At 51.0% G+C, this 14,409-nt stretch overlaps 1 protein-coding gene across 2 annotated transcripts in view; it reads right to left on the bottom strand.

Annotated features, from left to right (window-relative positions):
- The window catches only part of PHF12 (PHD finger protein 12), a 57,189-nt gene extending 47,909 nt beyond the window's left edge, over positions 1-9,280 (bottom strand). For both annotated transcript variants that reach the window (XM_032215828.1, XM_032215830.1), the window contains exons 1-2: positions 8,947-9,280; positions 8,410-8,843 (exon numbers count right to left, since the gene is read on the bottom strand). In XM_032215828.1, coding sequence (XP_032071719.1) covers positions 8,410-8,843; positions 8,947-9,012 — 500 coding nt within the window. In that variant the 5' untranslated portion in view covers positions 9,013-9,280. The remainder of the gene's footprint in view (positions 1-8,409; positions 8,844-8,946) is intronic.
- Positions 9,281-14,409: the final 5,129 nt, after the last annotated feature.

The following is a 14,409-nucleotide window of genomic DNA, read 5'->3' as shown; positions in this document are numbered from 1 at the left end:
AACTCCCAGAATTCTCCAGCCAGCAGAGCTGGCTGGAGAATTCTGGGAGTTGAAGTCCACAAGTCTTAAAGCTGCCAAGTTTGGGAACCACTGACCTAGCTGAGTCAGGGAAGGTTTGCAAGAAAGCAATAAAGCTCAGAGAGCACTAAGGGCCCCACAATCTTCCTCCCCTCCTCCCTTCTGCACTGATGATGTTCCCTAGTCAGGTAATGAAAGGACGAGGCAAGAAAACCATCGAGCCCAGAGAGCACCTCAACGAAGGAGGCCCAGGATTTTGGTGAATGGCTCCATCGAAGGGTCTTTTTCTTCTGTAACAACAGATTGGGACGCTGCTCAGGCCATCCATCCAATGGCTGCCAAAATAGAAGCCTCTCCTGTATGGCATGTTGTTATTACCACAGAAGTCCTCTGAAGAGGTTTCAGAGCAGGTCACCACGCTCCCCCAGCCAGGATGGGGGTCCCTTCTCAGCCCTTCCATCTCCTACCACTGGAGAAGAATCTGGGGCCTTTGGACGACCAAAGATTTACTGCTAGGCATCAGAGAAGACCAACAAAGATTATTAAGGGACTGGAGGATAAAACATGTGAATAACAGTTGCAGGAATTGGGGATGTCTAGCTTAATGAAAAGAAGGATGAGGGGAGACATGATAGCAGCCAAGGTGGCGCAGTGGTTAAATGCAGCACTGCAGGCTACTGCTAGATCAGCAGGTCAGCGGTTCAAATCTCACCGGCTCAGGGTTGTCTCAGCCTTCCATCCTTCCGAGGTGGGTAAAATGAGGACCCGGATTGTTGTTGGGGCCAATATGCTGACTCTCTGTAAACCGCTTAGAGAGGCCTGAAAGGCCTATGAAGCGGTATATAAGTCTACTGCTATTGCTATTGCTATAGCAGCCTTCCAAAATCTCAGGGGTTGCCCCAAAGAGGGAGTCAAGCTATTCTCCAAAGCACCTGAGGGCAGAACAAGAAGCAATGGGTGGAAACTAATCAAGGAGAGAAGCAACTTAGAACTGAGGAGAAACTTCCTGACAGTGAGAACAATGAATCAGTAGAACAGAAGTTGCCTCCAGAAGTTGTGAATGCTCCAACACTGGAAGTCTTTAAGAAGATGCTGGATAGCCATTTGTCTGAAACGGTATAGGGTTTCCTGCCTAGGCAGGGGGTTGGCCTAGAAGACCTCCAAGGTCCCTTCCAACTCTGCTATTGTATTATATTGTAATTGTATTAATGAAAAGAAGGCCGAGGAGAGACATGATAGCAGCCTTCCAAAATCTCAGGTGTTGCCCCAAAGAAGAGGGAGTCAAGCTATTCTCCAAGGCACCTGAGGGCAGGACAAGAAGCAATGGGTGGAAACTAACTAAGGAGAGAAGCAACCTAGAACTAAGGAGAAATTTCCTAAAAGTGAGAAAAATTAACCGGTGGAACAAACGGCTCGCCTCCATAAATTGTGGGTGCTTCATCACTGGAGGTTTTTAAGAAACCTTTCTCTGGAATGATGTAGGGTATGGATGTCCAACCTTGGGAATGTTTTAAGAGTTGTGAACTTCAACTCCCAGAATTCCTCAGCTAGCATGGTTGAAGTTGAGGTCCACGAGTCTTAAACGTTCCAAGGTTGGACATCCCTGGTATAGGATCTCCTGCCTGCACAAGGGGATTGGACTAGAACAGCGGTCACCAACTTTTCAGACCTCAGGGACCACTAAATCCATAATTTTAAATCCCGTGGACCACTAATACGATTTAAAAAAAAGATAAAATAGTATTTAGTGCAATATTAAAAAAAATGCAAATAATTTTTCTGGGGACCACCAAAGTTTTCTCGCCAGTTGGTGACCACTGGACTAGAAGACCTCCAAGGCCCCTTCCAACTCTCTTCTGTTATCCTGTCCTTTGTGGTAATCTAAAGCAGGTTACAATCCAGATTTCCCAAAAGCTGATCACTTAAGGGTTGAAACTTTTAGGAGTGCTTCTTAAAATTCACACCACCACCACCCCCATTTTAGAAGTCCTCTCCTCACACGCATGCAGCCAGCAACTGAGGGGCACCTCAAAGAGGGGCACCTCAAAGAGGGGCACATATGCAATCCATGTTTAATTTACTTTCCACAGTGCGTAGAGCTGGTGAATGACTGACTTATTTTGTGTATTTAAAATGTTTATCCTTCACGCTTCGTCTGGAAGGACTCCTTGCGCAGCCATTAGAGAGAGTGTCAACCCAACGTGTTATCAAATAATTCACCTTTGTGCCACCAGTAACCTTATCTGAACAATCATAAAAGGAGGTAAGGCCTCCATAAACAGTGGAGAACTACCTGGCAGGTGGCAAATAGCAGGGTCAGTTCTCAGTAGCATCTCTGGGTAAAACCTGAAAGGGGCCCGTTTAGGAGATGAAGGGACAAGGCTAGCCAAAGGGACTCCAGTCCTTGGCCATCGTCTCTGAACATCCCGAAGGGGGCAGAATTTTAAAGCATTTTACAAAATACCAGACTTTTGAGGAAGCGTTTTACAGGAAGGGTCCTGGGTGCTTCTTGCAGATGTTTAATTACCAAACTAGGTAACATCATCAGTGCTACAAAGAGGAGGAGGAGGAGGACTGTGAGGTCCTTGGAGTTCTCCGAGCTTGGTTGTTTTCTTGCAGATGTTTAATTACCAAACTAGGTAACATCATCAGTGCTACCAGTGTTATTACTGTACTGTTACAACAGCAATGAGGCTCTTGTCTGGTTGGGTAATGAATTGTCTGCAAGAAAACCACAAAACACAGACAGCTCCAAGGACCCCAGAGTACTCCTCGCCCCCTCCCTTTCTCATTCTCCTCCATTCTCCAGCCCCCCCTCCCTTCTAGCATCCTCCTCGTCATCCTCCTTCCTTCCTTCATTATCCTCCTCTCTGAAATTCCTCCCCCACCCCCTTTGTAGCCTGATGTTGTTAACTAGTTGGGTAATGAAACATCTGCAGTTAAAACCACCAAGCTCAGAAAGCATCAAAGACCCCCACCTACAAATATTCTCCTTTATGGGAACTTTTTACATAGGCTGGAGGAAACCAACAAACCACAAGGACCATTTTTAAATGCTAGATAAAGATCAGAACTGGGGCACCTGCAGCAGGTTGGAGCCGGGAGGAACAAATGCATTCAGATGAACAGTTATCTGTGCCCCCCTTTAAGGCAAAAACAGCACACACCCGGGTCTGTCAGAGAACAGGAAGAAACTGGAACTCCTCAGCAAGGCAGACTCAACTCCAGAGTTTCCCTTCAAGCCCTCCTCACAGCACAGGCCTCCAAATGGCTGACCTCTGTTGAGAGCAGCCCAGCCTAACGGAAAAACCCCATACGGGGAAGCAAAGCCAGTTCCTTAAAGGTACAGAGCGAGCAACTAGGAAGTAGCCTCCAGGAAGAAAAAAATCACAAAAATAATACGAAGTGAGGAAGTAGTAGAACAGTGTTTCTCAACCTTGTCAACTTGAAGATGTCTGGACTTCAACTCCCAGAATCCCCCAGCCAGCATTCGCTGGCTGGGGGATTCTGGGAGTTGAAGTCCAGACATCTTCAAGTTGACAAGGTTGAGAAACACTGTAGTAGAAGGCCCTTTTAAAGGCCGCCAGCAAAGTCCCAAAGGTGCTTTTTCAAAAGGCAAGTGGACTTTGTTGGTTTTTTTTCCCTCGAAGACGTTTCCCTTCTCATCCAAGAAGCTTCTTCAGTTCGTCACTTCTTCGGAACTGAAGAAGCTTCTTGGAAGAGAAGCGTTTTCAAGGAAAACAGAGAGCCCCAGCTGCCTTTGGGACAACCGTGACCCGGGTGACTTGAGAATCTCCATAGACACGAAACATTCAAGTTCCTTATACAGGGCCAGTGTCTTTTTTTTTTTTTCAAAAGGAGTTGCAGCTGATTTCAAAGGTTTTGGAACTCTTGACTTGAGAGGTTATCAGCGGGACGGACAAGATGATTCACGAAGGTTTGGAGAAGGATTTTTACAAGGGGGTGGGGAAACAAATTCCGTTTGCTCTCTGCCACTATCAGTTTATTTCCTAGTTACCTGCAAAACAAAGATCCTCTTTTTCCCCTTGGTGAAATTCCTTTAATTACAGAGATCCCTTTAAGCAAACCATCCTAGAAACCTGGCTTCTCTCCCAGGCCTTGGGCTAGGGTGTCTGTGGAGCCCTGGGACACAATTTGCAGTTTGCCTGCGTGTTTAGATTCATTTTTTAAAAAAAACCTGTTTATCTATTTTACATCTAAGCTTGCCCAGAGTCATTCTGGAGTTGGGTAACTTCTAAATCTTAACAGCGTGGACGGTATCTGTCCTTTGCAAAGCCAGGCTCACCCACAAAATGATAAACGTACTTTGGGAACAGCCGGCGAAAAGTTAATGTATATATTAAGCGCATATTAAAAAGGAGGAAAGGAATGAAGATTATTAAGCTATACGGTATTGTTACGCTCCCCCAGTCTGATGTTTCCAAATGTGTTAAGAGGGCTACTTGGCAAATTCCCAGCCAATGTGGCCAATGAAGGCTGGGCATCATACATGTAGAACAACATATATGAAGGCACCTGATTGGAGGAACGGTGGAAGGAAACGAAACAGTCAAGCATCTCCTAGCTATTTTTAATTTTTTTTTTTTAATTCACAAAAGCTGCTCAAAGAATCGGTTGTGCTAACGTCAGCATATTGGCTGCAGCAGAAAGAACAAGCCTGCACCGAACAGAAGTTTTCAAAACACACACGATAACTTTCTCGCTAATCTCCATTAAAACGTAGCATGTCCCGAGAGGAAAGAATAGACTGGGCATAAAATATGGGTGTGCAAATTCCAAAGAAATACAAAAGGAGACAGGATGCTCCATTTATCTATTTTGCCAGGCTGTCGGCCGAGGTTTCACAAACTCTTTTCTAAGAGTTTCCTATGTATTTTCTAAACAATGCCATGGCAACCGTCGAGAGCTATCTTCCGATATCTTGAAAAGGAAGCTACGGATGCCATCTATGCACACACGCAGCCAGGATTCTCATCTGACCAAAAGGCAGGGGCTCTCTCTAAATGGAGCTTGCTCCTAACTGTAATCCTTTTAATACAGATTAATCCTTCGCCGACTATCCACAGGCTGCATCCTGGTTGCATGAAATCACAAGGGAAGCGGCCAGGTCAGCGTCAGCGAGAACGCATCTAAGGCAGACAGGGTTTTCTTTGTTTGACAGGCAAGTTTTGAGTAGGTACAGTTCAGAAACAACGCGGCCTATCGCACACAGAGGAAAGGCGAAGAAGGGCCTTATTTTTCAGGACAGCCCCCCTGCTCCAAAAACACCGCCCCCTCCCTCGTTTTCCACCAAGTCCATCAGTTTCCTCGCGCTAAGCAGCTTCTCTCCTTTCTCGAGAGTAATAAAGCCTAGATTTTATAAGAGCTGGGAGGCAGAGCAGTGCTGATGCCAGGGGCCCAAAGCCCGACCTATAAAATCCAACTCCAGCACTCCCCAGACGGAGGAACAAGGCAGGGTCCTCGTCAGCCCCTAATAATGGCCAGCTTCTGCCATTTTCCTTCCCTAGTCTGCCTCCCCTTCCCCAACATAAGCTAGACTCCAACGTCCAGCGGCTCCCAACAAGAAAATGCCTAGAGCGACTGCGGGCGAGAAGGAGCCTTGTTTGAAGTCGAAGCAAGAAATGCAAAGCAAAAAAAAAATATTTTTTTTTTATTTGCAACTGTGTAAACAATACAAGCCAGCCCAGCGCCACAGAAAGCGGGGCCCAAGTTAAACAAATGCGGAAAGAAAGGCCTCCCCTGTGCGCTGCCAGTTTATATAATTTAAACAAAAACAAATGCCGGGGGGAAAGAAGAACTGAAATGCCACCTTCAATTAAACAGCCATTTGCCTTCCACCCAAAAGCAGCTCAGGGCCATCTTAAAAAAAAGAGGCACGGAGTGACCCTTCCCCCCCCCCCCAACAGCTCCTCACCCGCAGCCTCCGGGAGGCAAAATGGTTGGCTGGGAGGCGGTGGCAGCAGCGTGGCCCTGCAGAAGCCAAGGGGAGGCAAGTCTCGGTTCCGCCAATGAAAAGGGCAGAGGAGGATGGGAGCCATTCCTCCAGGAGCTGCCAGGAGCCATTGAGAGGGTGGTAACGGCCACTCTCTCTCTCCCTCTTGTAGATGCGCTGGGGCGTAACTCTCAACACAGACAATGGCTGGGAGGTGGCAGGGCCGACATCCAGCACAGGCCAGGCTGGGCCGTCGGTGTAACTCTCCTAGGGGCACAGAATTCAGGCTACTGTCCTCCTCCTCCTCCTCGGCTTCTCCAGCCTCCTTCCCTTTCAGGGCGGGCTGTGTCCTTCCAAAGCCTCAGATCACACCAGCCACCTTGCCGGTGAGGTCATCGCCTCCTCCTTCCTGCTGACCAGCTCAAAAACTTTCGGCCGCCTCCTATCGCAAACCTGAGGCCCAGCCCAGCCCAGATCCCCAGCCAGGTGGAAGAGGAGGGCTCCAGGGAGGGCACAAAAGCCACCGGAGGCTCGCTTCCCTGCTGACCCTCCCGATCTGGAGGCAGCAGGCGAGGACGCCTTGGCCTGTCGCACCGCCTTCCTTTTATGGCTGCTGCCACCGCCGCGGCCACCGCCTCTTCCCTGCGCTCCTGCCAGCTCCGGAGGCCTGCACCAACCAGCCTGGCTGCCTGCCTTCCTAGCGAGCAAAGGCACCTTCTTTCAAACCGGGCTCCCTGATCCCCAGGCCGGGGCTGCCAAACTCAAACAATGGGCAGAGAAACCTGCAGCAGATTTCCCGGCTGGAAGAAGAGGAGGAGGAGGAGCCGAAAAGCACCTCCAGGCTATAAACAAAAGAGGGAGGAAGCAGCCCCAGCCTGCCTGGGTCTACTTGGGAGTAGCTGGCACCCTCCTCCTCCTCCTTTCTCCTCCTCCCAGGCAAGAGGGCCCCAGCGCAGCGTCCCTCCCTCCCTCCCTGGATGAGCGGGGTTGGCTGGGCCTTGGAGGCTGATGGGGGAAGGGGGCTCGGCTGGCAGGGGGGGGGGAGGCGGGGAACACCAGGAGGGACCCAATGGGCAAAATGGCGCTGGAGGAAAAGAGGCAGCAATCCCAGGCGGGTTGCCATGTTGTCGGCGTCCTGCCCGGCGGGGATGGAAAGCAGCCGGGATAACAGGCGGCATAACGGACGGGCAGGGCCCAGAAGGATGAGAGTAAGGAGGGGGGAGGGAGGAAGGAAGGAAAGGGGAAGGAGAGAAGGATGGGTGGATGGAAGGGAGTGGAAGGAAGGGAAGAAGAAAGGAAAAGGAGGGAGAGAAGGTGGAGAGAAGGGAGAGAGATGTACAGGGAAGAAAGAAGGGAGGAGGGAAGAAAATAAAGGAAAAGGATGGAAGGAAGGTAGAGGGAAGGGGGAAAAAAGAAATGGAGAAAGGAGAGGAAAGAAGGGAAAAGCAGGGAAGGGAGAAGGATAGATGGAAGAAAGGAAGGGAGAGACAGAGAGGGGAAAGGAAGAGGGAAAAGAAGTAAGGAAAGAAAAGGATAGAAGGAAGGTGGAAGAAAGAAAGGGCGAAGGATAGATGGAGGGAAGAAGGAAAGAAAGAGGGGAGGGAAGAAGGGAAAAGCAGGGAGAGATAGAGAGCAGAAAGAAGGAAGTAGGGAAGGGAGAAGGATAGAAATGAGAGGGAGGGAAGTAGGAAGGAAGGGAGAGAGCTATGGAGGGAAGAAGAGAAGAAAGAATGAGGTTAGGAAAGAAAGAAAAAAGGAAGAAAGGGAGAAGGATAGATGGAGGGAAGAGGGAAAGGAGGAGGGAAGAGGGAAAGAAGCAAACGGAGAAGAATAGATGGATAGGAATGAGAGCGAGGGAGGGAAGAAGAGAAGAAAGAAAGAAAGAAAGAAAGAAAGAAAGAGGTTAGGAAACAGAGGAAAAAAGGATAGATGGAAAAGGGAAAGAAGGAAAGAGGAAAGGAAGGATAAATGGATAGGAATGAGAGCGAGGGAGGGAAGAAGAGAAGAAAGAAAGAGGTTAGGAAAGAAAGAGAGGAAAAAAGGATAGATGGAAAAGGGAAAGAAGGAAAGAGGAAAGGAAGGATAGATGGATAGGAATGAGAGCGAGGGAGGGAAGAAGAGAAGAAAGAGGGAAAGAAGGAAGGAGGTTAGGAAGGAAAGAAAGAAAGAGAGGAAAAACGAAGGATAGATGGAAGAGGGAAAGAAGGAAAGAGGAAAGGATAGACCGATAGGAATGAGAGCGAGGGAGGGAAGAAGAGAAGAGGGAAAGAAGGAAGGAAGGTTAGGAAAGAGAGGAAAAAAGAAGGATAGATGGAAGAGGGAAGGAGAGATGGATGGGGATGAGAGGGGAAAGGAAGGAAGGAAGGAAGGAAGGAAGGAAGGAAGGAAGGAAGGGAAGGGAAGGAGGGCCGGTGTCTCCCTCTCCCCCCCTCACTCACCAGCACTGGAGGTGGAAGGCGGCCGGGCAGTGGTCGCAGCACAGAAGGTCGCCGCCCTCCTTGCAGCTGTCGCAGCTGTCGTGGTTCGTGGCGCGGCCGCTCCGCCGTTGGGCGGCCGAGGAGGAGGAGGCGGCCGAGGAGACCGAGGAGGGCTGGTGGTGATGCTGGTGATGCTGGTGGGGGCCTCCGGGGGCGCCTCCGGCGTGCGGGGCCGCCCCATGCGGGTGCCCAGCGAGGCCCGCCGGGGGCACCGCGGGGTTGTTGTGATGGTGGTGGTGGTGGTGGTGGTGATGCTGAGGGTGGAAGTGGTGCGCTGGGTGACCGTCGCCTCCGCCGCCTCCTCCTCCTCCTCGCTCCGGCCGCCGACTCCGCTTCTCGCTCCCGCCGCCGCCGCTGTCGTCGCTCCGCGGAGGGGCCAGCAGCGCCTGGATTTGCTGCGAGGGGGAGGGAGGGGGGGGAGTCGGTCATCCGGGCACCTGGCGGGACCCCCCCTCCCGCCCCTCCCCCCTCCGCTCCCCTCCCCCCTCCCGCGCTCACCTCCATGAGGCCCCCCGTGGTGTCCAGGTCGTAGACCACCGTCTTGGCCTCCATCCTCTCCCACATCCAAGGGCGAGGGCCGGGCCGCAGCGCGACGCTCAGGCCGGGCCGGCGGGGGAAGCGCCGCGTCGTCGTCTCCGCGGGGCCGCGGGGCACTGTCGGTCGCCGCCTGGGGCTCGGCCTACCCGAGGGGGCCCTCCTCCGCCGCCTCCTCCTCCGCCGGGACAGGCCGCGGGACGGCTGAGGGGGCGGCTGCCATGACAGGGGGCGGGGCCCTCGCCGCCGCTGAGGGGAAGGTCGCCCGCCGCCGCCGCCGCCGCCTCACATGCAGGGCCCCGCCGCCGCCGCTGCCACAGCGCTCGTCGCGCAGGCGCACCGCCGCCTCCCCGCCGCCCCGGGAGCATGCGCGCGGCGGCGGGGCTCTGCCGCGCAGGCGCGGGGCGGCCGTACCAAAAAAAAAAAAAAACCACACACACACAACACGGCTTCTGGTTCGCTCGGGGGGGAAAAGGCAGCGTTCTGGGTCCTCTACGCCGCGCATGCGCGACGATAAAGCCTCCTCTTCCCCCCCCCATTTTGCCCCCCTCCCGTTCGGCTCCGTTTCCGCGCCCCGCCTTGCCCCCCCCCCCGTCTGCCGTGTGCGCAAGCGCCGCTCCGCGCGCGGGCGGCCTTGGTTTGCGCACGCGCGGCCGCTCCGGCACTATTTTTGTTACTTTTCGCCCCCCCCCGGTCTTTCTGCGCAAGCGTGGCTTTCCCCCCCCCGATTTTTCCTTCATTCTTTCCGTTCCCCGTTCTTTCGTGCGCATGCGTCGCTCTCTTTCTAAGGTCTGCGCCTGCGCGGAGTGACCTTTTTTTTAATATATTTTTGTTTCATTGCAAATGTACAACCGCGTTTATAGTCGTGACTTAAAATAATGTTTTCATAAACAATGCGGGCTTATAACTTAGGCGAGGAGTATTTTATTTTGTTCCCTGTTTTTTTCCCCCCCAATAGCGCAAGTGCTTCGTTGCGCATTGGCGGTCGTCGGAGTAACAGGAGGTGGGTCCCTCGCGCATGCGCGGAAAGGGCCAGGACGTGAGTCTGCGCACTACCGGCGAGCAGTACTGCGAAGGGAAAGGGGAGCAGTTCTTTTGTTCGCACGCCGAATATGCCGGCTCTTTTCGAGGCTCTGCAAAGGGCTCGGTGTTGTGCGGTGACAACTCTGCACGTCACATAGCCGGAGAATGGCGGACCGGGAGCATCTTTGGGCCACAATGAAAGTGGGGGGGGGGGGCGCGGAGGAGCCTTATGAGGAGGGGGCTTGCAGATCACGATGGAGAGGGGCGAGGCTGGAGGGGAGACAGGCGCACCCTCCGGGGTGGACCATCTACACGGGTGGATTCGTTCGTGTGAACACGGATAGGAAGGGTCTCCGGGGAGATAATGCCCTTCCTGTAGGGCAGTCCTAATTCTCTGGGGTCGCAGGCTGGAATTGGGGAGGGGGTCCTCCCCTGGGCGTGCTGCGTGGTGGGGGGAGCCCTGGGGGTGCATTGCATATGCAGAACGTGGAACGGCATTTCTTTTGGGGGGGGCAGCGGATGGAAGGGGCGGCACTTTTAGGGGAGCAGAAGGTAGGGGGGACGTAGAGGATGGGGGGCGCTGGGGGTCCCCATGCCACGCCGGACATTAGAGACGGGGGTGGGGGTTGATCTTTCTCTTGGCAGAAAAGCTGGCATAGTTTGCAGAACGTCAGGCCCCTGGAAAGCATCCATTCCTGGAATGGCTCCCTTTCTCGGTGGGGGGAACAAAAGGTTGCCCGTTCGGTGGGGTCCCTGAGCTGGGTGGTTTTCTGCTAACTGTGGAGAAATAGAACCGCACTAAAGAGTAGAATAGAATATTGAACGGAATAGAAAAGAAATATGGAATGGAATAGAACGGAACAGCAATAAGAGTGGAATAGAAAAGGACAGAATAGCAAAAAGAATTAGAATAGACTAATGAATGGAATAGAACAGAATAGCAATAAGAATAGACTAGAACAGAATAAGGAATAGAATAGAATATGGAATAGAATAGAATATGGAATAGAATAGAATAAAATAGAACAGAAAAGAAAAGAATAAGGAATGGAATAGAAGCTGGAAGGGACCTTGGAGGTCTTCTAGTCCAGCCCCCTGCTCATGCAGGAAAACCTATGCAGAAAACTCTGGCAAAAACCTTCTCTTCAAGGAGAGAAGCAACTTAGAAGGAGGAATTTCCCGACGGGGAGAACAATTCATCCGTGGAACAAGAACTGGCCTCCAGGAGTTGCGGCTGCTCCAACACTGGAAGTTTTTAAGACGAGATTGGAGAACCATTTGTCTGAAGGGGTAGAGGGTTTCCTGCCTAAACAGAGGGGGGGGGGTTGGAGTTGGAATAGAATAAAGCTGGAAGGGACCTCGGAGGTCTTCTAGTCCAGCCCCTTGCTCAAGCAGAATAACTATGCTATGCCATCTCAGACAAGCTGTTCAGTCTCTTCTTAAAAACCTCCATTGATGGAGCACTCACAATTTCTGGTGGCCAGCTGTTCCACTGGTTAATTGTCCTCACTGTTAGGAAGTTTCTCCTGAATTCCAGGTTGCTCCTCTCCTCAATTAGTTTCCATCTGTTGCTTCTTGTTCTGCCTTCGGGTGCATCCTCTTCACGACCTCTTTTCCTTGTTTCTTTGTTTTTGTTTGTTTTTGTTTTTAGTTTATTTATATGCCGCCCTTTTCCCTGGGGGGACTCAGGGCGGCTCACAGTTCGGAAGGAAGGGAGGACAAACAAATTAACACATAAGACAGTACATCATTAAAAGCACAACATTCATACAATTTGGGTGGGTTGGGGTCTTTAACCCCAGGCCTGACGGGACAGCCAGGTTTTAAGGGCTACGCGGAAGGTCTGGAGGGTGGTGAGGGTACGAATCTCCTCGGGGAGTTCGTTCCAGAGGGTCGGAGCTGCCACCGAGAAGGCCCTCCTCCGCGTGGTGGCCAGTCGGCACTGACTGGCAGATGGAACTCGGAGGAGGCCTAATCTATGGGATCTAATTGGTCGGGTGGAGGTAATTGGCAGTAGGCGGTCTCTCAAGTACCCAGATCCACTACCATGGAGGGCTTTATGAGTGACAAGTAGCACCTTGAAGCGCACCCGGAGATCGACAGGTAGCCAGTGCAGCTCGCGGAGGATAGGTGTTATGTGGGTGAAACGAGGTGCACCCACAATCGCTCGCGTGTTACCTCCTGGGCGGGGGCTTCATGGTATCCAAAGGACAACATCCAGATTCAGTCACAATTTTGTCCATATATGGCATCAACCTTGGGAACGCTCACGTTTCCTCTTTCCACTATGTATTCCAAGTGGACAGTGATTAATTTATATATGTATATATAACAGAATTGGAAGGGGCCTTGGAGGTCTTCTAGTCCAGCCCCCTGCTTAGGCAGGAAACCCTACACCCTTTCAGACAAATGGCTATCCAACATCTTAAAAATTTCCAGTGTTGGAGCATTCACAGCTTCTGGTGGGAATGTCAGGAAATTCCTTTTCCGTTCTAAGTTGCTTCTCTCCTTGATTAGTTCCCACCCATTGCTTCTTGTCCTGCCCTCAGGTGCCTTGGAGGATAGCTTGACTCCCTCTTCTCTGTGGCTCCCCGTTGGGAGAGTGAATGTGTTCAAAGAAGCGTTGTGAGAGTTGTGTTTGGGAACACACAAACCAGCATACAGAGACACTGCAATTTAAATAGGCTTTTACTTTCGTGGAAATAGAAGTATCAAGAGTCCATCAAACTGTCCAAGTCACACACGGATAAGACAGTCAGTCATGAATGTTTTTCAGTCAAGGGATAATCCAAATAGCATAGTCCATAACAAACACTCAGATCAGATCAGCATCTAACAGTGATTCTGGCTCCCTCTTATGGCCGATTGAGGAAACAGAAGACGGCTATCATGCCTCCCCTGGTCCTTCTTTTCATTAAACTAGACATACCTGCAACCGTTCTTCCTATGCTTTAGCCTCCAGTCCCCTGATCATCTTGGTTGCTCTTCTCTGCACTCTTTCCAGAGTCTCTGCATCTTTTCTACATCGTGGCCACCAAAACTGAATGCAAATATTCCAAGTGCGGCCTTCCCAAGGCCTTATAAAGTGGTATTAACACTTCATGTTATCTTGATTCTATCCCTCTGCTTGTATGTATGTATATATGTATATGTACGGGCCCGTATATCTATTTATAGGATGGATGGACGGATGGATGGACAAATGGATAGATAGATCGATAGATTATACAGAAAGACAGATGTATATATAGTATATGTATATGTGTGTTATGTTGTAATATAACTCCTTGTGTAGGTGTGGGTCACCCATGGCCCAGTGCATAACGGGGCATGCGCGGCCACGCTGAACCACATAGGAAAAAACAAACTCCTAAAGAACATAACATCCTGATCGTTCGTAACATAACATCCTGATAGTTCACTCTAGATGTGCCTTACCAATGACGCCCAGGATTTGACCATATATAGACAGAACTTCCCTGAGCAGTAGATTAGCAATTGTAGTTTGACAGGCTGTTTTTAACCACATGCTGATTGCTCCTCCTGCCTTTGTCCTATCTCAATAAAAGGGGCTCCAGACCCCCAATCTGGGTCGCTCCATCCCGAGAAAGATCGTGTCCGTGCCTTTTCTCAACATTGGCCTCATGGGCGAACCACGGGAACATCACAGTGTTATGTATGTGTATGGGTATATGTGTGTGTGTGTTATGTATGGATATACATTATACATGTATGGATATACATACATACACATATACATATATATGTGTGTGTGTGTGTTTTATTTGTGCTGATAAAGCAGTTAGCTTCCTCCCATAATTGGGGCTTACCAGAGGTTGTGACACTAATATATACATACATACACACACACACACACACACACACTCTTTTGAGATCAGGCAACAGAATTTCATTTTTAATGTGGGCCAATGTGCTCACAGTAAAAAAAATGGCAATAAAGGTTACTTTATCTTATTTTCTTGCGGACGTTTCAACACCCAACTAAGGAACATCATCACTGCTAGAAAGGAAGGGAGGAGGAGGAGGACTGTGGGCTCCTTGGTGTTCTCTGGGCTGGGTGGTTTTCTTGCAGACATTTCATGACCCAACTAGGTAACATCATCAGTGTCGGAAGGGAGCAGGGTTTGCCAGGAGGAGGAGGAGGGCAATGTCAACGGAGCCCTTTCCTGCTGATGTTTCATGACCCAACTAAGTGACATCATGGGTGCCCCTTCTCTGCTCACCTGGCACTGAGGAACCTCTCCTCTGTTGAGACTGGGGAAGGGGCACAGCTCCTCCAGGTCACCCTTCCCCTTCCACCCTCCTTCCACCCACACCAGGGGGCTGGCTTTTGGCAGAGAGAATGCCAGGAGTGCAACGCATAAATAATCCCCACCCGGGACC

The sequence above is a fragment of the Thamnophis elegans genome, chromosome 4, assembly GCF_009769535.1.
Source record: "Thamnophis elegans isolate rThaEle1 chromosome 4, rThaEle1.pri, whole genome shotgun sequence".
NCBI lineage: Eukaryota > Metazoa > Chordata > Lepidosauria > Squamata > Colubridae > Thamnophis > Thamnophis elegans.
Note: the sequence above shows the minus strand (reverse complement) of the source record. Positions and strands in the feature narration are given on the sequence as shown.